This window comes from Merops nubicus, unplaced genomic scaffold (assembly GCF_000691845.1).
Source record: "Merops nubicus isolate BGI_N331 unplaced genomic scaffold, ASM69184v1 scaffold16113, whole genome shotgun sequence".
Classification (NCBI taxonomy): domain Eukaryota; kingdom Metazoa; phylum Chordata; class Aves; order Coraciiformes; family Meropidae; genus Merops; species Merops nubicus.
Window position 1 is genome coordinate 1 of NW_008599728.1, and position 22,264 is coordinate 22,264.

General features: G+C 36.3%; 1 protein-coding gene across 1 annotated transcript; it reads left to right on the forward strand.

Moving 5' to 3' along the window:
- Positions 1-1,764: 1,764 nt before the first annotated feature.
- Positions 1,765-18,073, forward strand: G2E3 (G2/M-phase specific E3 ubiquitin protein ligase). The gene is made up of 15 exons (XM_008937498.1): positions 1,765-1,801; positions 2,805-2,902; positions 5,033-5,134; positions 5,732-5,856; positions 7,624-7,789; positions 8,491-8,597; positions 9,626-9,742; positions 11,013-11,137; positions 11,239-11,371; positions 12,010-12,135; positions 13,192-13,496; positions 14,162-14,343; positions 14,531-14,703; positions 16,957-17,156; positions 17,824-18,073. Exons 1-15 carry the CDS (start codon positions 1,765-1,767, stop codon positions 18,054-18,056), a joined length of 2,229 nt encoding a protein of 742 aa, XP_008935746.1. The 3' UTR covers positions 18,057-18,073.
- Positions 18,074-22,264: the final 4,191 nt, after the last annotated feature.

The window sequence follows — 22,264 nt, forward strand, 5'->3', positions numbered from 1 at the left end:
GTTTCTTTCGGGGCGCGGCGCCGCGCCGTATTATAAACCGCAAGGGGGCGGGAGGCACCCTCAGGTGTGAGTTCAGGGGACGCAGCCTGAGCGGGTGGGGTCCGGGAGGGTTTCTTTGTGCCTTGGCTGGGGAAAGCGTGTACCTGAAACCTTGCCGCCCCTGGGGGTTGTTTTTTGTTTACTTTTCCCGTTCTCTAGATAAAAAACTCCTAAAAATATTTTAAGTTCTGGAGCAGTAAAGAGTTATAGAAGTTTGGAAAACCGAAATATCCACTCGAGGATTTTTTTTGTTTGTTTTGAATATTCAGGTAATTAGGTTTTACTTACACTTCGTTTCTTATAAACACTGGGTGGTTTTGTGTTCCCGTCTTGCAAATAGGTTCATACGGAATTGCTTTGTTCCTGTAGAAAGCCCTGCAGGATTTATCCTTGGAGCCTCAATGGTTGTTCTTGCCTATCTTTTAAGTTGCAGCTTCGAATTCTGGGTTTCTTTTTTCCTCAAGAAAGCAGAAGGAATTGGGGGGCGGAGGAAGTGTGCCGATATTTTTGTGTGTGTGTATTTTGCTGGATCCAGGGAAAGGGAGGAGGAAGGTGCTTTTTTTTCCAGCCGCGTATGTGTTTCCCCCACCTGGTAGAGCTTTTTACAACACACTGAAGTGAAAATCTGGTCTTGTGTGGCTGTATATAGACGATTTTTCTGCTGCCTGACCCCAGCATATTCAGGGCTATGAAGCTGACTGGGAAATCCCAAAGAGAAAGAAGCGCGTGTGGGCTGTCAGGCTTGTCTTTTGCTCCCCTTGTACCTGATGAAGTTGTGTTGTTGTAGTTCGTGGGGTTTTTGTTTGGTGTTTAGGTTTTGGGGTTTTTTTGGGGTTGTTTGTTTTGTTTTTGTTTTTGTTTTTTTTTTTGTAATTTAGAAAGAGGGAAACTTGTTTCGGGGAAAACTGGAACCTGGAACAAATTATTTTATCTGACTGTCGGTGCGGTGTGTGTTTTTAAGATTCGGGTCTCTAACATAAAGTGCGGCTGTGTAGAGCCTTATGCCTGCCACTTCTACCTCCTTTTTTGTTTTCTTCTTTATACAACTCCTTTCCTAAAACTCCAGTAAAATTGCCGCAGAACTTTATTTGCAGCGGTTTCAATCAGCCTGAGGTTTATTCCTGAAGGCTGTAGCTGGCGGTCATCTAATTTACATTTCCTTTCCCCCCCCCCTACTTTGGTCTTAGATCAAGATTCCTTCGGCTAGGTCGGGATCCTGCATTTTCTCTGCAGTGGAGAGTATCTTCATAGTTAGGTCACTATCCTACCTAGTTAATTTTTTCTTCCAAGTTCTTGATGTTAATACAGTCTTTATTTGAGCAGGATCCACTGCCACTTCCTTGATTCTCCTTGGATCATTATTTTTTATATTTAAAACTACAGACGCTTCTGTACAGCTGTCCATAACAAGCTATTGCATTGGACTTCTTTTTCTCTTTCGAAAATAACACGTTTCATGGTTTGGGGAAATAGTTAAAAGTTGCTACAGGTTTCATTGCTCTGGGAATACTTTTACTGAACATTTGTATCCTGCTTTCCAAACTCCTGTCTCTCGCAGTAACAGCTGAATTTCTTTTTGTGCTTGATCCCATTTTTACTTCACTGAGTTTGGTGTTTTTTTTAGTGTAAAATAAAATGTAGAAAAGGTATATAATCATCATGATTGATACATTACATGTAGTTTAACATCTTATTTCTTTTTCATGACAGCCAGAAGAACTCAGGATGAGCAAAACCAATAATTTTCATAGCCAAAGTCCATGTAAGTTTTTTTTGTTAAATAGCTACTGAAATCTTTAATCTGGATACGTAACATCAATTATAACTTGCATTATTTGGGCTCAAAGGCCTTTAGGCTAGAATGAAGATTAGGTGGATTTTCAGTAATCAAGTTGTCGTGGAACCACTTGTCTCAGGGAATGAAACAGCTTGTAAACTTCCTTGATTTTGTTTGCTGTAACTGGAATATTAGAAAATAGTCTTTTCTGCAGATATTTTAAGAAGGTAATCTTGGGAATTCAGCTGCCAAATCACACACAGCTGTGTTTGAGGTGGATCATTCCAGACTTTCTTAGGCTGAAGCAGTACCTCTGTTCTCATTGCTACTAGGACTGTTCCTGATGCTAGGATATTGAAAGTGTATCTTGTATATCTACTGAGGATTAGAGTTTAAATGTCTGTGGAAGTATGTTAGTGGGCTAGGAACTGCAGAAATGGGGAAATCCTCAAGATTTTAGTCAACTTCAGTGTTGTCTCAAATTCTTGAATGTTTTAAAGCTAGTGTGCATTGTAAAAGCACTGGTAGCGTTTGGCTTAACACAGGCAGGATACCTTTCACAAAGGTCATCACGTACGTACACAAAGAAACAGCTACATTGCTTCATGGGTTCTAATATGGTGGTGCCTTTGTGTACAACACAGATGACATTTCACACCCATCAGGACGCTGTTGGCCATTTGGTAATTACCTCTGGGTGTTTTGAGAAGAACGTTTTGGTTGGAGGGCACAGTCAGTTTGTGAATTTAGCTTGGTGATAGTCCTGTCCTGAGGCAGCAGCCAGGTGGAACTGGTGAGGTGTCCTCTTCTTAGGAACCAGAGAAGGAAGAATCCCTCTTCTGTATTTACTATGGTTTTCAACATTAAGGAGAGAGATGTAATCTACTGCAAGATGCATGTGATTAAAAGAGATGAAAGTTACTGCATTACAGCTGGTCCATAGTCATTCCAGTACATTTGTTGTAATTATAAACATTCTATATTTTAGACTGTGTTCTCTGTGGACGGACAGATGACTGCCCTGAAAAATATGGAGAAAAAAGGACCTATGTGGAATACAATCTCACTGTTCATTATTACTGTTTGGTAAGTATGTGGTATTGATCTTGGAGCTTCCCTGTCTTAACTATAAAACTAAAGTAAAAAAAGTAAATAAGCATAGTTTCAAAATTTAGAATGCGAAAATTCTGCTCCTCATGGAAAAAGTAGAGAAAATTGTCGTCTTTTTCCTCATTTCTCATTTGTTCTTGTTTGGGTTTGAGTTATTCTTTGACATTATGTAGGACACTGTACAACTTAAGTAGTCCTACTTTCCAGTTTACTAATAGGTACCTTCCTGATCATATAAAGCTACAGTATCTCTACTTAGTAGAAGCTTATGATTTCAACAAAGCTGTAGATACACACTACAGTTGAGTATCTTTTGTTATCACACTTGTAATTTTTCAAGATTAATTTTCTTAAATGTATACTTAAACTACCTTTCAGACATTAAGTGTTCTCAGGTCTCTTAAAAAAAGTGACTGCTTTATAAAAAAAAATAGTTTTTTGTTTGTTAATATATTGTCTGAAATTTATTCTCAAGTTAAAGAAAACAGTCTCAAGGATATGTGGAACAATTTGGGGGGTTTGTTTCCTCAACCAGTTCTTCAAAGCTTGTTGATTGCAGAAGGCTTAATAGGTTGGATGTATTAAATCCTATAAAGACTAGGTTTTCTGAAGTTACATAAACATAGGGTTTTTTTGTTAAATAACGGAAGCAGCTGGAATGAAAATTTAGGTCTATTCAAGATAATTTTGTCTTGTCCATAAGGCCATATGAAGTGATAGGAAGAAGTCCTTTCCTGATGGAGCAGAACAGCTAGTAAACATGCTTGCAATGCTGAGCAGTTTGACGTGTAAGATATTTTACTTTGAGCTTCCTGCAGTCATCTTTTAAGTTTTTGATCCCTGCTTCTTTTTAAAAACAAACCCCTATAATTTTACACTAAATACAGCAAATATTAGATAACAAAAGAGGTTTTCTAGGAGGCGGCCAGTTGTTGGGAAGGGGCTCCGGAGACAGAAGAAGCACTCCAAGGCGTCTGCCATAGAATCTGTTTATTGCAAAGTTTTACAGCCTTTTCTAGTAGACAAGAGACAGCCCCCAAGCCCCATAGGTTAACAAGCCTGTTCACACACCTAAGCCGAGTTACTGATTGGATAACAGTTATTGTCCGTACACTGTCCACGCGCTCTGCCAGCTTTGCAGAGTTCACAAGGTTGTTATGAGAAAGCTTTGCCGATGTTTACAAACTTGTCCTGGCCAACTGTCAGCAGAATTCACTACCTATAAACATTTGCTATTTGATAGATACTTTTGTGAATTTTCTCAGGCTTACAAGAAAAACCTCAGCTGCGCCGATTGTCCAAACTTAGCAAAACATGCCATCCTGCTCTGCAAATCAGTCCCACAGCCAGTTAGTGATACAGTCTCATATTTCTTTGCCAAATGTCTTGCATCTAGAAAAAATATTCTTTATTGATTTTGGCATTAAATTGTACATTTAATCAACTGAAATACTGATAAAACTGTGGTTAGAAGATGATGCTGTGTTGAAATTATTAAATGAGAACTATAAAATGAGATTGTAAAGAGTACAGGAGGCATCGAGTTGTGAGACCAGTTATTTGGGGTTTGTGGTGTAACTGCCTTAGTAACTTTAGCCTAAATTGTCATCAAAATCTTCTGACTTGCATAGTTATTTGATTCTGTTTTTAACTTGCCTCTGAAGTGAATTACTTTTCCTCTTAGGTTGCACTTCAGTAAAGATACTTCCTACTGTGTTTCATTGTCTCCACAGCACAGTTGTCACTCACATTAACTAAACTAATTTAATTTTACTTCCTCTGATACTTTGTGCTGAAAATAATTGTTTGACAGTTATCTGAGTAGCCCATACACTTCAAAAAGGAAGGTGAAATACACCATATCCAACTCTAAAGTATTACCAGGAGACTTTGATGTAATTAAATATTTATTTTCATGTTGCTGATAACTATTCCCTATCGTGTCATATCAGGCAAAAATATGCAGATGTTTTGGATAATTTTTTTAATCATTAAAATATTTGCACACAAGCTTTGTTAGCCTAAACTCTCATACCTGACAAACATAGTAGGTAATTTTAAACCTAGGTAGGCCAATGTTTTAAAATATTTATTTTGTTTTCATAGTTGATGTCAAGTGGCATTTGGCAGAGAGGGGAAGAAGGTGAAGGTGTAGATGGATTCTTAATCACAGATATTAGGAAAGAAGTAAATAGAGCTGCAAAACTGGTAAGAATGAAATCTTTGGTATTTACAAGGGTTGAAAATGTAATTTCCAGCTCACTTAGTATAACCTGTGGGGTTTATTTTCTTTTCTGTCTCCAACGGGCAGTGTGCTGAGCCCATTCAAGCATCTGAATTTTATGTTTCACTAAAGTATATTGAGTTTCTGGAAGCCACAGGGGGCATTCTGAAATCTGCAGAAGTTTGCCAGTATTTTTATTTCCTGACTACGTTGCAGATAAATGAGTAAGAACAAATTACACATGCATAATTCATCATTATAGTATGCTGAGCCTCAAGCTCACATTATATAATTCTATAGATGCAACTAAACCCTAGGTACTGGTAAAATAAATTATATTTTGGCTTAGGTGTCACAAGTCAACATACATATAAAACAGATTATAATCAAGAGTCCCTGAAATAATGATACATCTTAACTCTTTGAAATAGAGTTAAGTATGACAAAACTGTAGTGTTTTAGCAATGCATTGGCTGATTTTCTGTCTTACATAGTTTATAATTCTATTGATTTAATTCCTGTAACTTTACTTGGACTTCAGATGCTAATATTCTGTTATTTCTAAACCAAATTATTCCTAGAAATGCAATATCTGTAAGAGAAAGGGTGCTTCGATTGGATGTGTAGCTCCTAAATGCAAAAGAAGTTACCATTTTCCTTGTGGGATACAAAAGGAATGTATTTTCCAGTTCATGGAAGACTTCAGGTAGGCTTTGGAGTTTTGTTGCTTTCTGCATTTTCAATTCATTATATTTATACAGGAGGTAATTTGTTTTCATGGGTTGCCACTGGGTGGGCTGTTAATTATAAATGGCATCTAGCTTATCTAAGAAAAAAAATCTGACTTCTGGAAGAATATGAAGGCAGTCACATTGCATACCTAGTACCTATAAACTGAATTCTCAACGCTTTTCCAGGTATAACTTAATGCTTCTGTAAGTAGTTAAATTGTTTATAAAATTGAGCAAAAAATACTAAACTCCGAAATAAACTGCAAAATGGTTGGCTTTGGCTTCTTGTTTGTCTACCTCCTGTGCCTTCTTTGAAACAGCAGTGGACTATCTCTCTGCAGCCAAAACACCCTGTATGCCATTCCATCATACCATTTCAAAGCACAAGACTTCTAGATCTGCTTATTTAGAGATGGACTGCAGGAGAAGTGGGTTTAATATCAAATGTCTAAAAAATGTTTCATTTTCTTTTACTGTCGTCTGTGCAGCATTTTGGCTGTAGTCAAAATACTCTGGAGTGCATTTGATAGTGGCCTTATTCTGACGACTGGAAGTTGAGTTTGCAGAGTGGGTGAATTGAAGTCTGGCAGGCACTTCTTAAACAACTTGTACTAACTCTAGTATACGTGAAAATAATGCGCTTTCAGAAAAGTTTCTTCTAGAGCTACGTTTCTTGGCTGTTTTATTTCTTTGTAAATGTGCTAAATTGTAAAATTTACCATCCTACCTAGACTGAAGAATCAATATGCAAACTTAAAACTGCTCCTTTAGTGTCACGGTAACATTGAAACATAGGAAGAACTCGAGGTTCTGAGGAGAGGAAATGCATTGTTTAGACCAAAAGAAGTTTTAAGAGAAAGGGGTTATACGAGCTCTGTAATTTGGGGGGCATCAGTTGGCAACACACTTCTTCCTATTGTTTTGTTGACTTGCTTTGTTAGATGGATAATTCATTTACATGTGTGGTTGTGGAACCCTGAGAGGCAGCAGAGCACCACACAGCTGCTTGCTCAGGAACCCCAGTGGGAAGGGGAGAGAATCAGAAAGGTGAAAGCAAGAAAACTTGTGAGTTGATGTAAAGACAGTTTAACAGAAAATTAATAGGAAGCTTTACCAATTAAAAAAAAAAAATTAAAAAAAAAAAGGAAAAAAAAAAGCAAAACAAAACACACAACAGTGCAAGTGCAGAGCAAAATGAGAGGATTTCATTCACTGCTTCGAATCAGCAGGCAGATGTGCAGCTATTTGCAGGGAAGCAGAGCTCCATCATGTGTTACAGCTCCTTGGGAAGACAAACACCATAAATCTGAAAGTCTCGGCTTCTTCCTCCTTTCCCCCAGTTTTATTGTGGAGCATGATGTCATATGGCCTGGGATATCCCTTTGGTCAGTTGAGTCAGCTGTCCTGGCTGTGTCCCTTCCCAGCTTCTTGTGCACCCTTAGCCCACTCGCTGGTGGGTTGGTGTGAGAAGCAGGAAAGGCCTCAGCTCTGTCGACACTGCTCTCCAATAGCTAAGATGCTGTTTTCAGCATAAATTCAAAACACAGCACCGTATGAGCTACTGTGAAGAAAATTAACTCTGTCTCAACTAAAGCCAGTCTGTGTCTGCCTTTTTAGCTTGTTGCACAGCTTTTATTCATGAAAAACAGATATAATAGGGAATTTGTTTTGCTATCCTGAAATTTTGAGAAAGGTTCTTAAAACGTTTTTTTGATAAAGGAACCTTAACTTATTGTTTTTAGATCTTACTGTTGGGAGCATAAACCAGTCCAAAAGTTTCCTGTTAAAGAATCTAGAGGAACTTCACAGTGTACAATATGCCTGGATTTGGTTGAACAGCTTCCAGTGTACACTGTATTGAGAAGTCCTTGCTGTAAAAACGCTTGGTTTCATCGAGAGTGCTTGCAGGTAACAGGTTCTCCTTTTGTTTTCGCTTTGCATCCACAGAGATCACATTTCTATTACGTTTAAAAACAATAGAACAGTTGCTTAAAATTGTGTAAAATTGCTTAGGATTGATGTAGGCAGTAGGTGTAGAAATATACAAGGTTTGAAGGGCAATGCTAAAGTTGTGTTTTGGAGAGTAGTCTTACAGGGATTGTGGGGTTTATGCTTTTAGTTCCTCCACCACCACTCCTCCATGTTTCTACATGTGTTGTAAACTTCATGTCTTTATTTGCTTGTACGAACTGAAGTCCAGCCTAGGTACTGCCTTCTTGCAAGCCATTATGTGCAGAATCTTAATGCTAAAGATGTTATTTATCCATCGTCAGTTTTCTTTGCCTAAGCCCAGAGCTAGAAATGGTTATGAAGTTTTTTGTAAACTCATTCTGGGCCTGGAGAAGTTATGTGCTGAAAAGGATTGTGCTTTTGTTTGTCGATCTGATTGTGGCATGTGAGCTCTCGTCCTTTAAAAGGAGAGAAAATGCTTTTCATTTGTTTCAATGTCAAGTGTCATGTTTTTAATGTCAACATGTCATTAAACATCCATGATAAAACAGTATCCATTACTGTAGTGTCATAGATATTAAGGCATTGTTTACTGGCATCCTAAGGATGGTAGTAATCTAGTAATTGACTTGGGTTTTTGTTGTGTTTTCTTGACACAGTATCAAGCTTTGAGTGCTGGGCTGTTTTTCTTTCGGTGCACAGTATGTAATAACAAGGACAAATTTCAGAAAGAAATGTTGAGAATGGGCATACACATTCCAGAAAAGTAAGTAATTTTGTAAATAATTAGTCTTCTATAAAAACTTTACAATAGAGTGTTAAAACCATTTTTTTAGTTATTTTATAGGCCTGCATGTATTATGTGAAATCTCAGTTCTACCTTCAGTGCTAGAATGGTTTGGTAAGGAGTAGCCTGTTTCCTTTTAGCTAGACATAAAAATTGTCAAAGGCCAAATTAGTAAACTCAAACATAAAGCATGAAGCTCTGAAAACTAATTTTTAGTACCATGATTCAATCAGGGACCTATTTAAAAGATCAAAACAATTCTAAAATACAATAATTTCACATTAACATAAAGGTTGCTGAGATGCGTATTTTTTGTGCCCAAGTTTTAAATTATTTACATTTCTGTTCAGGTTGTATTAAAATTGACTGATTACTCTACCATACAGCTTCCATATTCTCCAAAGGGATTGCTAAGAGTATGCTTAGCATAACTGCTTCTAAAATTTTGAACTTTTTTTCAGAAATTTCCACTATTTGATGTGGCTCAAAAGAAGACTGAAAGTGATCAGAATGATGTTTCTTTGTTGAAAGTATTATTCTTTAACTGTCAGACTTTTCAGGGACTACCAATAATTCCCTTTGGAGACAGAAGCTCAAGATTTTGGAGAGGAAGAAGAGTCAGAATATTTGAACTTCGCCACACTGGCCTGTAAAATTGAGTTACTTTCAGGAGTCCATTTTCAGTGGTGACTTAGTAGACTGCTGAAACAAATATCCATGTCTGCTGTGAGAGAGGAAGCAGAATTATGTGAAGCAGAGCAAACATGCACTGAGAGCATGTGAAAAATAGCAAATACTTCAATCAAAATAACTACACAAGAGAAAATTTGTGTATCTTGTAGTATTTTTGTTACTAAACTTTTTTTCCACATCTGTCTAGTTGTTGCCTGGAATATTGCATGATTGAAATATCTTCCTGTGGTTATTACATCCATTTTTTTTCCAAGAGTAGCCTATTGAAACAATTCAGGAATATATTTGCAATAACAGATCTGCCTTATTTACAGAGATGCATCTTGGGAACTTGAGGAGAATGCATATCAAGACTTACTGCAGTGTTACCAACATTGTGATGTTAGAAGGTGTCTCTGCAAGAAAGGAAGAGACTATAATGAACCTGATAGGTATGATGCTTTAGCAGGATGGAGTAGTTCTTTGGTGGTGTTTTTGTTTTAATTTAAATGCTTCAATACTTTTAAGCATCAGGTTTTAATATCAAGCTAAGACACTGTGCCAAAATTAAATCATAATATTTCAATACTAATTTTCTGTTAATTAATTAGGTTATAAAAGCCAAGAAAAACAAACCAATTGATTATCAGTCACCTTCCCCTTGTTTTCATTTGATACAGAACTGAAGTAGAATTTGTACATCCACGTAACACACAGAATAGCACACGTCTAAACCAATGTTGTATATATTTCATTCAAAGCTTAATTCAATAATTGTTAGAATGCTTAATACCTTTACAAGAAGTTCATTAAAGTACTAGACATGGCTGAAAATCAACTAGCTGTATAAAATGAATCTAAAAATCAGTTCATCTGTGAGCTAGCCCTCTGCATTCAGATGGCAGTTAGAATATTGCTGCTAACATAATGAGAGTCTTGCCTGCCATGTAGAAGGCTTTATTCTATCACTTGTTTGGTTTTTTGATTAACAAGTTCTTTTTCTTCATTCTTTCTTGCTTTGTGTGCTTCTGAAACATATATCTTCCATTGGCATGGGTATACTCAAAGAAGCTGTCAGCTTCTATTTTGATGACTTGTTTCTGTAGTACTGTGGTAGGTTACTCCCTGTAGACATTAACTTATCTTTGTACACCTTTGACCAAACATTGCTTGGTTCGTTTGTGGTATGTGTATACCTTGGGCTTCCAATATATGAACTAATATCAGTCACATTGTTCCATTGTACGTTTAAGCAAAATTGAAGAAATCTAGACAGAAACCTAAGAGATACTTAAACACTGTCATTAAGAAAGAGTCTTATTCAAAATGTATAAGAATAATTGGATATGCTTTAAAGAATTTACCATTTGGAAAAGTTGAATGATGGATACTCATAAGATACAGAGGATGTTGCTGGCTAGCAATACAAGGCTGCTAGCTATTGACATTAAGCAGGGGAGCACACTAACTTATAGCCCCTTTCAATACAAGGTGCTGGACTGTGGGTAGCAGTTTCTCTTTTTTCTTTTGCTCTTGTAGCCAGGAGTTGTGAGTACATCTTGTCTGAAGAAAGTTCTCCTTGCTTATATCCAGTCCTACCACTTATGTAAAATTATGCTTTGTTAATGTACTGTCTGGATTACACTTGCTGAAGAATCTTCTTTGTTTTAACTGACCTCATTCTTCTGTTTAATTTCTAACTATGTAAGTTTTTCATTTTAGTAAATGGGAAATAAAGCGTTGTCAGTGTTGTGGTTCCCGTGGAACTCACTTGGCCTGTTCAGCTATGAAGTCATGGGAGCAAAACTGGGAGTGTGCAGAATGCAGAAGTATCTTTGCAAAATCAGGTAAAGTTATGGATGAGACAATGACTTCTTAATTTTAAATTTTATTACAATGTGTTTTACAGCTGGGAAATTCACTAAATTAATATAATTTAATCATACAGGGAACTATAGCAGACGGAAGAAGCATTCTTTGGCTACCTCTGAAAAGACAGATGGGACAACATGTTTGTTGGAAGAGCCACCTCCAAAGCGCCCTCGGCAGTCACCTGCATCTCAACGCAATTTTCTTCTCCAGTGTGTAATTTCTTTTTCCAAGTGGAAACTGTTTATAACATGATATTTAAATATGAGGAGACGATGGCTTATTCTGTAGGAGAAACTCCTTACGCTAAATTGCAAATAAAATGAAGTTGGAGTAAAGTTTAGTGCATGAAGTTTTGAGTAAGCTGTGAACTCTATAAATTTGCTAGTTATTCACCTTCAGTGGCATGTAAACCAGTTTTTAGTTTGATAAATTAGATCCTTGTTAAAGGAATCTTGACAATTCAGAGGTAACTTTTAGTGTACAAATGGCAAAACTTAACACTAAGTTTGCTTATTAGTATTTTTCCATGTTAACAGTGTGCTAGAAACCTAGCTTATAGGTTTCTATAAGCTAGATGTTTACATTAATATTTTCCTCTGACGAAATAAACTTTTCAAGTCTGTAAAATATATTTTTAGTTTTTACTATCTCATGTAGGGTGCAACTAAAATGTAATAACATGCTGGTTTTTTTTTTTTTTAAATTTGGGCACTGACAGTCCTCATGTAAATGAACATACAAATGAGATTCAGTACTGAAATAGGGGGAAATTATATTGCTACTTTCAAATAAGGAGTATTTTTGCATTCTTGAATTTTATCTTCATAAAAATCTGTTTTGCTTATAGTTCACCAAAGATAATGTGCCAGAACAACTTGTCATCCTGCTCACATGTAGAGCTTCCAGCATCTAACAGTGTGACGATGTCCTTGTCTCCACTGATGTCAAACAGGAACTTGTCTCTGAGGAAAAAGTATTTTCTTCTATTTTTCTTATGTTGAAGAGTAATCTTGCACATTGCTTTGTACCATATTTCCTACAGAGTATGTTGGGGGGCAGGGGTGTGTATATAGTAACTGTATATATTTGTGTGTGTAGATATAGTCACTGGAGAAGTGCAATGAGTACACAGGAGATGAATTCGTAACTTGATAAAGGCTAGAGGAGATTGAGGAGGAAAAAAGATATCTAGTAGCAAGGGGATGAAAACACAGAAAAGTGTATTTGTCCTTAGGGAAGCATGGCTAGCTGTCCTTCAGAAAAGGGGGGACAAAAAGAATCCTAATTACTTTCTTAAAATTGGACATGTCCTGAGTTTTCAGTGGTTTTGTTTTTGTATCATGGGAATAGTTCGTATGGTAAGTGGCAAAATAAAGTGTTTTAATACAGAATATTCAGTTAAGGATACAAAATTCTTTACCTTGTTGCAAGTATGTACTTTGTGAATTCTACCTGTAATATGTGGTAAAAATTCTGATGAGGTAATTAGTGCTTCTAGTAGACAAGGTACTAGTGCTGGTTGCAAGTTAGAAAGCGAAGAGTCTTATTGAGACTAGTATCTTTTTTAAGTTTAAATGAGAACAGCCACATTTCTCTCTAGTCAAAAGTATTTTTGATTGTAGTGACAAAGATTAGTGAAATAGTTGAAATACTAGTGAATAGCTGACAATGAATTCTGGTTTCGTTACAAAACATCTCTAATGCAAGCATAGTAACCTCCTTAATTGCTCACTTGTTTAATGTTGTTCAAATGTAGAATGATGGTGTGAGAATTGTTTGGCACTCTATTGGTGTAACTGAATTAAAGTAACTTCATTTTCTGCCAAGGTAATTATTTCTACCTGTTTTTTTTTTTTTCTAGTTTTTAGAGGTACTTTAAAATTTGCCCCTACCAAGTTAAAGCTGGTAGAATCTACACCAAATATTTAAAGTCATGTTTTTCTTTATAGATTTTAGGATCTTTTCTGTATAACTGTTGCTAACCAAGAGTCATAGATTTCATCTGGAAATACATGCAATTTTCTTGTAGGGGCTTAAAGCAAAGAAGCAAAGTTTCTAATATACTGAAGGAACTAAAACTACAAGTTAATACAAAAACTACAAGGCTTAACATCAATGCAGAAAATATCTGGAACAGTGCATTGAAAGGATTCAGACAGCGCAACTTCAGTCCTACAAACACCATTGAAATCAAGTTCACAAACTGCAAAAATAGATCAAAGACAGATACTTCTGCATCAAAACACCATTTCTTCCAGTTATTAATGCTTCACATTCAGAATTCATCATTGTTTGAGGGCTCTTCTGCAAAGAATTTATCCCTTGATTTTCAAGGTAATTAAATGCTTTGTTCAAAAATACATTGAGCTTGTAACTTGAAAGGTTTTTAAATCTTCAGCAAGTATAATTGTCAGTTCACAACTATAGTCCTGATGGATAGAAATTGGGGGCTTTAATTTTTCTCTTTTTCAATCCAAAAGGGGAATAGGGTGGGAATTTATTATTGGGAAAAAAAAAATTGGTTTAGTTGGAAAACTTGATGACAACTAAAGAAAAAAATTGCAGCATATAATTAATAAGTTCCAATTCTAATGTATTTGTTCTCTGCAACTGAATTTCTTCCTTCCTGACTCTTGCCTATTTTCCTTTCCTCAAATTTTTAGAACATTGTCTGATAGCATGCTCTCTAAAGTTCCAAAGTTAGCTTCTTTGAGTTCTTATGCTCCAGAATTAAATGTGCGTTGGGTACAGTGAAGAAGTTACATGTCCTCCCAAGCCTTGATAGTGACTGAAAAGTTGGGAGTAAAAGAATGTGGTACTCCTATGTATAAAATATCAGTCTTACCATTTCAACCAGCAGGAGATGGCAAACCTCATTTGTTGCATCCCCTAAAGTAAGAAGGAATTGCATTATGAGATTTCTATTAGAAAAAGCTGAGGATCACAAATTATTTTAATGCATATATAGTAATTTTTTTTTTTTTTTTTTTCATTTGCAGCATTAAAAGAGAACCTTTATTTTGAAGCTGGTAAAATGATTGCAGTTTCTCTGGTTCATGATGGCCCATCTCCTGGTTTCTTTTCCAAAACTCTATTCAACTGTCTTGTCTATGGTCCAGAGAATGTGAAGCCATCTCTGGAAGATGTTGCTGATGTTGATGTGGCACAAACAATAAAAATGGTAAATAAAACTAAATTTAAAGGCAGATTCTTGTTCAAGGCTATATTCGGAGATAAAGAAGGTCTTAGGTCTTACTGAACATAGCTCTGGTTCAAATTATCATGCTTATTTTTGTGTGTGTATATATATACACACACATGCATGTGCATGTAGTAAACAAATTCTTAACCTTTCTTTTCCAATACAGATAAAATATGCAAATAGTCTGTCCAGCCTGAAGTCTACGATGCACAACTGTTATGAATTCCTGGCTGCTGCTGGATGTTTAAGACCTGTAACAACTTTGTGTGATAAGAATGTGCTGGTGAATGACTTATTGATCCATCATGTAATCAAGAGAATTCTTTCACCCTTAGAAAGGTTTGGTTTGTTTGAATTTTCACACTTTTGGATTTTTTTCCTCACAGAAATACCAAATAATATGTTGCCAAAACTAACTTTCACATGTTGCTACTTACAGTACACTTCATTAGTTTAAGTGGAGAATAATTTTCAGTCTATTAAGTAGCAGCTGTTAACTATTTAAACTGATAGACCAATTATTTTTCTGCATGTCCACTCAGTTTCAGTTCTCCTTGGTCACATTCCTTTTTCAGCCTTTTAAAGAGGGCAAATTCACAGCTGTAAACTATAGCATGACAAAGACTTTTGAACTACAGAATTTCTCTAGCTTATGTTCATTTTAAATTCACAGTTGCTCAGATATAGAATCTTTAACGTTTAGAACTGCTAAACATACGTTTAGAATATGAGTCTTCCAGAGTTCTAACTAGGGAGAATGTGCCATTAGGAGCACGATAAGCATAAGTTGGCCTACTTGGAATGTGAGCATTGCATTTGTTTTTCCATGAGGTACTGATGAATTCAGATAGCTGGGAAAGTTGTAGCCATTGGCTGTTTGACTGGTCTGTGACCTTACTTCCAATTTGCATTTTTCATCTTCTTAGTAAAAGGCATTAAGTGCTAATTTTTTTTCAACAAGTATAGTTGGATTTATACTTAGCACATTTATGGTGTTACCTTCAACAAATTTGAACTCAACTGAATCTCCAAGAGCTATGAAAACTAGGACTTTTACAACAAAGTTGAAAGTAATTGGTCTTTCAGTCAAGGTATTCTGTGGCATATTTTGACCAATCTATATTGTATTTTAAAACTAGTCAGGTAAAAAGTGAAAGGTAGTAAGTAGCCTAATGCGTTTATGGGAAAATGTGGGTTTGTGCTTTTTTCTGGACTCGGGCTTAAGAGGCATGAAAGTGAGTAAAGCAAGTATTTGCTTCCCAGTATTGGGACTGAGAGTAAGTGAGAAATTAGTCACTTTAGCTGTTAATGTTATACACCACTGCCTGTACACTTGCAATATGTTTATCCTAAATTTTACTGATTCACCTAGTGATATCTAACAAATGAGTAAACAAGTGAAATTTTAATTCTGATATGGTGGTTAAATTGTAAAGGGAGTTGCTTGAAATGTTGTTATCCAGTACACAGTAACTAACAAAACTTGGAACCTTGCAGAGCTTTTCTTTAAAAAAAAGTTAAATCACAGGATCAGATAGGTGTGTAGGCTGGAAGGGACTTCTAGAAGTCATCTTGTCCACCACCCTGTGCTCAAGCCAAGACACCTAGAACCAGTTGCTCAGGACTGTGTCCAGACAGCTTTTGAATATCTCCATGGATGGAGACTCCCCAGCCTCTCTGGGCAACTTCAGCCAGTGCTTCATCACCCTAACAGTAAAAAATTTTCTGGTGTTCAAATGGAACATCCTGCATTTCAGTCTGTGCCCATTGCCTCTGGTCCTGTCACTGGGCACCACTGAAAAGAGCCTGCCTCTGACTTTGCACACTATCTTCAGACACTTCTACACATCAAGATTCCACCTGAGCATTCTATTCTCCAGGCTCAACACTCCAGCTCTCTGAGCCTTTCCTCATAGGGTTATGCTTCAGTCCCTTAATCATCCTAGTGGCCATCTGCTGGGTGCTCTCCACTATGTCCATATCTGCTTTGTACTGGGGAGCCCAGAACTGGACACAGCACTCCACATGTGACTTTACCAGTGCTAAGCCAGAGGGAAAGGATCACATGCCTTGAGCTGCTGGCACCACAATTCCTAATGCAGCCCAAAACATCTGTAGTTGCTACAGATAATAGAGAAATAATAGCATGGGAACCCATGCAGGCTGTAGAAGCCAAGTGAAGGTTATCTCAGACATGTCGTTTTGCCTAGGGACAAGCGATTTAAATGGTGTTCTCAAGAGGGATACTTGTAAGAAGGAAATTCACTGTGTTCTTACATAAAACAGAAAAATAAGCCATGCTTATACAGTCACATACCAAGAAATAAAATTGATTTCTGCATATCACTGGTATTTCTTTCAGCTGCCCTAGAAGCTCCACAGAACCACTCTAGATTGTTAAAATGTGAATTAAATGAGTTTTCCAAGATTAGAATCAAATGGGACTATGTACACCTTATTGACAAGACTTGGAGACTGCAGATAGGGAGACTTTGTCCAGTCGTACAGCTTTATAAATTGCAGAGTACAATTAGCTAGCCACTGGCTTTCTCATGCATGCTTGCTCTTCTTTTTTTTTTTTTTCTCTCCTAGTTTTAGGCAAGGTATAAAAACTCTTGGTGTACTAGAGAAAATGCAAATGCATCCAGATGAGTTCTCTAGTGTATTGTGCCACAAACCTGAAAGACTTTCAGCAGAAACTATTTGTGATCTCTTTACAATCCATTCCTCATCAGATGCAAATGAAATTAAAGGTGCTGATTTCTGGATGGGTTATTTACAAGATGTGGAAAGTAAGTAATCTTCTTTTTTTTTTTTTTTTTTCCCCTTCTTCCCTGTTCAGGGTATTTAGCTGCTGGTACACATATGGGGTTTGGTTTTTAGAGTTCAGTGGAATAAAAACGAAGGTTTTGAGGTCACTGTCAGTTCCTAATTGTGCCTTCTTCCCCCTCTTCCTTACTAATGATAGCTTCTGAAATTATTGCCCACTTATAGTCAAACTTCAGTGGGGTAAATACCTGAAAGATTATTACTAGAACTCTTGTGAGATGTGTGGTGTTTTTTTTAAAAAAAAAAAAAAAAAAAAAAAAAAAAACACACACAAACCAACTTCCACAATATCCTGAGCAGTATGAAAAAATCCTTTAATTCCCTCTATTCAGCTGTGCTGTGAACTTATTAGATAGTGTCTCAAAGATAGAAAACAGTGGTTTCTTCTTGCAGAATAGTGGGGTTTTTTTTTTCCTAGTCACTGGAGATTTTTCAGTACTAATCCTAGTGGGTTTTTCTTGCTAAAATTTTTATTTGATCATATAGCTTCATATTTATTCAGTGTATTGATTTGGGCTTTCTTGATTTCAGGTTGGTTTTTTTTTTTTCACTCTAACACTTAACATGCAGGGTATGGTTTATGAGTAATAAACAGTAAATGATACAACCTAACTTTTTTTTTTCCCCCAGGTGGCGAGTCTAGAGTGACACTGGAGGATATTCTGCTCTTTGCAACAGGCTTTTCTTCTATACCGCCCATTGGTTTTGATCCTGAACCTACAATTAAATTTTTGCATATAAGGTATCCCATTGGAAACAGACTTCTTAATTGCTTAGAGCTCCCAATAACAGAGACGTATGAGCAGTTTAAAAAGAAAATGGAGTTCACCATTAGAAACACACTAAGAGTCGAAAGAGAATAAATACTTTTGCTCCTAAACTGGATGTTGTAAATGGCAGCTTTCTGCAGCAATGTCTGCTTGCAAATGGCTACTGTATATTTGGACAGCATGCTTTTGGCCTTTTCCCACGTTTCCCCCAAAGATATGCTAAAAGGTGTAATTTTTTAAGTTGGAAAAGAATTTTCAAAGGGAACAACACTTTATCTGTTGAACATTCTTCTTGTTTGAAGTTGTCTGTAAAAATCCACAATCTCTTGCAGAATTACTTTAAATGTCTACTTTCACTGTAGACGGGTATGAAATGTTACCAAACTGTAGCTTTCCAGCTGTTTCCCACAGGTAAGTATGTTGGTTGTATTACATACTCCAGTTACTTATTTATCAAAGTTACATCAGGTACATTTTGAAGATAACGGCTGTGGAGCTTTGGCTCAAGTAAAACTCTCATGGAGTTCTTCAGTTGTTCCATGTATTTTTTCCCTGTAATTTTTTTTTAATGATGATTCTTTTACATGTGGGTGATTCATACAAACTCACAAAGAAGCTTGGGAGTTTTAAGGTCATTGTGGTTAGTGCATTAAAATATAATTAAGGTCTGGAGGAAACCTAGGTTAAATAATACAGCACAAGAACAAAATCTGGTTGAACTTGAGTTTGTTATTAAACATTCTTTCACATTTGCACACTTTTCTGCATTCTACTGTCATACACAATTTGTTATAGCCAAAATAGTAAAAAATAGAAGTAAAACTTAAATACACATTTCAAAATTAAGTAAAAGAGTTAGACTTACTGTTGAGTATGAAAGTATAGGAATTTGTTGCTTATTAGAATGTGTCACTTGGCCTTGCGGGGAAGTCGGTATTTTCATGGGAGTATGCACTAAAACAACCTGTTGAACTAAAGACAGTGCCTGACACTTCTCTAGCTTTTACTCTGAAATCTTCCTGTTCAATTTGTAGGTGTGTTCCAACGAACTTGAACTGTATAAAATATACTTCAAACCTGCAGTATTTGTATAAATATCATTAAGCTTAAAAGATAAGTGAAGTTCCTACATCCTAACACTTTAATGTTAGTAATACTGAAACTAAAAGGACATTTAAGTAATTATTTTTTTTTAAATGTGTGCAGGTCTCTTGAAAGTGCTGTTTTCCCCCTGTCAGTTTGACCATCTATACTATATCCAAAACACAGGTTGTGCTATAACTGTATATAGATAGATGTGTATATATCTGTATATACCCACATTCTTCAAAATTCTGAAAAGGAATTGTAGACTTTTTTACTAATACAGGTTTTTTAAAATTGAAAATATGAGCAAGATTGCTTTACTCCTGGATGCTTTGGCAGGAAAGTACATCCACAGTGAATTATAAATACATACATGCTCTTTTTTTAAAAAAAAAAAAAATTTCATTTGGTTTCAGCATCTGGATTATGGTTCATTGCAAGTATTCCTTTTAATTAACAAATTGGATTACTAAATGGTAATTACACAGCAGTGTGCTGAAACTCAAGAACTGGAAGTGGCAGTCAAGTAAAGGCAAAGGGGTGGAAGGGTAATTACACAGTTCATTTAATAATATGCAGGTATCTTGAAATCTTTCTTAAACTGGTACAGCTTTCTTTCTTGATCTCGGGTGAGGTGCTAATCCTTTAGACCTGTTTCCATGACTGTGTAACAAAAGTGTGCATGTCACCTTTTAAAACTTATTTTTTATTTCAAAGTTTAAGTAAATTGCTGCAAGGCTTAGACTAGGCATTTCTCACTACTTCCAAATAGCTAAAACGATCTAATCTCATCAAAGTACTGTGATTAGAAATTTAAGAGTGTCTGAAATGAAGACAGGGCTAGTGGTGTTTCTCTGGTTCTGAGCCAAAAGCATATTGAAGTCCCCTTTAAAACAAATGTATGAGCTCTTGGAGAATGTAATTTGGCTTGGTTTTTGTCTTCTGATTCCCCCCCCAGTAATAGTCAATGTTTGTTTTCTTGGCATTATTTTTGAATGTCATACTGCAAATGATGCTTCATATTCTTATCTTTCAGAATGGTCCGTTAGAATTATAAGGAAGGTGCTTTGTTGCAAATTTGTATAATAAGGATTCACATTCTATGTTCCTATTTTTAAAATATAGCAATGAGTCTCCCACAGAGTATTATACTTTAAAAGTGGTATACCCAGTGCAGTATTCTTTTTTTCTTGCCTTGTTAAGGATAAATGTCTGTAATATTATGTTCTTTTTCTGTATGGGAAGCACAGAACTTGCACAAGTAGCAAGCAGAGTGTGAATAATTTTAAAGGGCAGTTCTTGGACTTCTGGTACCTGCAGTAACAAGGGAAATCATTTATAACTTTGAACTCAATAAACTGCATTTTAAAACCTTCCATGGAAAATGGAATAATAAGGTAATGTGAATATAAGGCTTCACAAAGTCTCTGAAATAAAAACAGGGTTCACACCTTTTATTGATTCCTAGTTTTGAATTCAGCAGTTGATAAGTTTTATATAAAAGTAGAACTAACTGGTGTGGCACCTGTGTGAAATCATAAAGGTAACTTTAAAATTATCTGCTACACAATGCTGTATCAAAACATGGAATATATAAAATCCTGTAGTCTCTAATACTGCTTGAAAAGATTTTTTTACCCAGAGAGAGCTTGACCATTCTTAAACTTACTCTATTCATTAAAATTCTATTGAATAAACCAACTTCCAATCAACACACAGAAGGATCTCTTTTGTCTGGAAACCATGAGAGCAATATCTGCATCTATAATCACCGTCAGTTTTTTAATTGCTCTAGTAGGTCACTGAAGTGCAATATTATCAGGTAGTTGTCATTTTACATAAGCCTGAGGCACATCTGGAAATTAGGGAAGTTGCTTTCAGTATTTCTGTAACACAAGAGAAATAACTGCATATACAGTAGCTTTTGTGTATTAAATATATTTTTATAGAAATTACATCTTGTATAAGATTTGTCAGGGTCACAAGAGAGCTGTTGCAATTCTTGTGTTTGGCCAAAGAACTTAACCCTGAAGTTTCTGCATCAAACTCTAAGCTTCCATCTGGAATTAGCATATCAAATAAGCTATTTATTTTCTGTGAGTGATCATTTTCTAGTAAATACTAATAGATTAGTATTAGTGGGTTTAGTATGTTCTAAAGGTCTAAATCATCATGTGCTGCAGTTTTGACTTAACTAAGATGTTCAGTCTTGGAAGACTTGAAGATTTTGAGAGGTCTATTTAAAATGTAGATAGTCTTAGTCATTAATTCACATTCATGTTCTGCATGTGCATTTTGAAAATAGTATTTATTTAAAAGCATATGATAAAGCATATCAAAGCTCAAACTTTACTCTTTTCTACTTAAGGAAGGGAATTGCTAGTTGGATAAAAGAAAAATTAAAATCCAAAACCTTCTGCAATGTCAAATCATCTATACAGAAAACATTGGTTAGAACATTAATGTTTAACAAAAAAAAAACACCATGCAACCCTCTGATTTTTGTATTGCTTTGTTTTTAAACTGGTGTTAGCTTGTACTGCAGGATCAGTGCCTGAAATGTTGCATCCTAAAGCAACATCATACTTGACAGGTGTAGCATCAGTATTCAAATAATCAGAAAATAACTGTCATGTGTTACGTTCAAAGTGCAATAAAGGGTTAAATTTCTGTTGGAATAAATATGTAATTTCATTGTTTTTATTTTGGTGATTCAAAGGGTTTTAACTTTAGAAGTGTTACCACTGTTCTCTGTACCTTTGTGTTCCTGTAGACACCTTTGTGTACATCTGCAGCAGGTTTTCCCCGATACCTTTGTACCCAAAACTTGAGTTAGGGAGCATGGGCCTCTTCCTGTTGTACCTCCCTAAAGTTTGATGAATGTATCTGTGGCTAGTGGCCCGCTTTTGACCCATTGGCCGTTTTCAGAGAGCCCTGGCTGCATTCAAACCATGTTCCAGGGAACGTTTTTGTTACCTCTTGAAAATGCAGTCTTGGAGTTGAGCAACTTTTTGCTCCGGAGAAAAACACACGCGCACCGTTTTCTGAAAGATCTCGACTTGTCCGTCTTTTCCGAGCAGGGAGCAAGCACAGGCTCAAATTCCAAATGCCACGCTGCCCTTCCCTCAGGAGGAAGAGCTGCGGCCGGGCGAGATCCGGGGCCCGCACCCACCTGCGCTCGGGCCGCGGCGGGGCGGTGCGACCGGCTCTGGCTG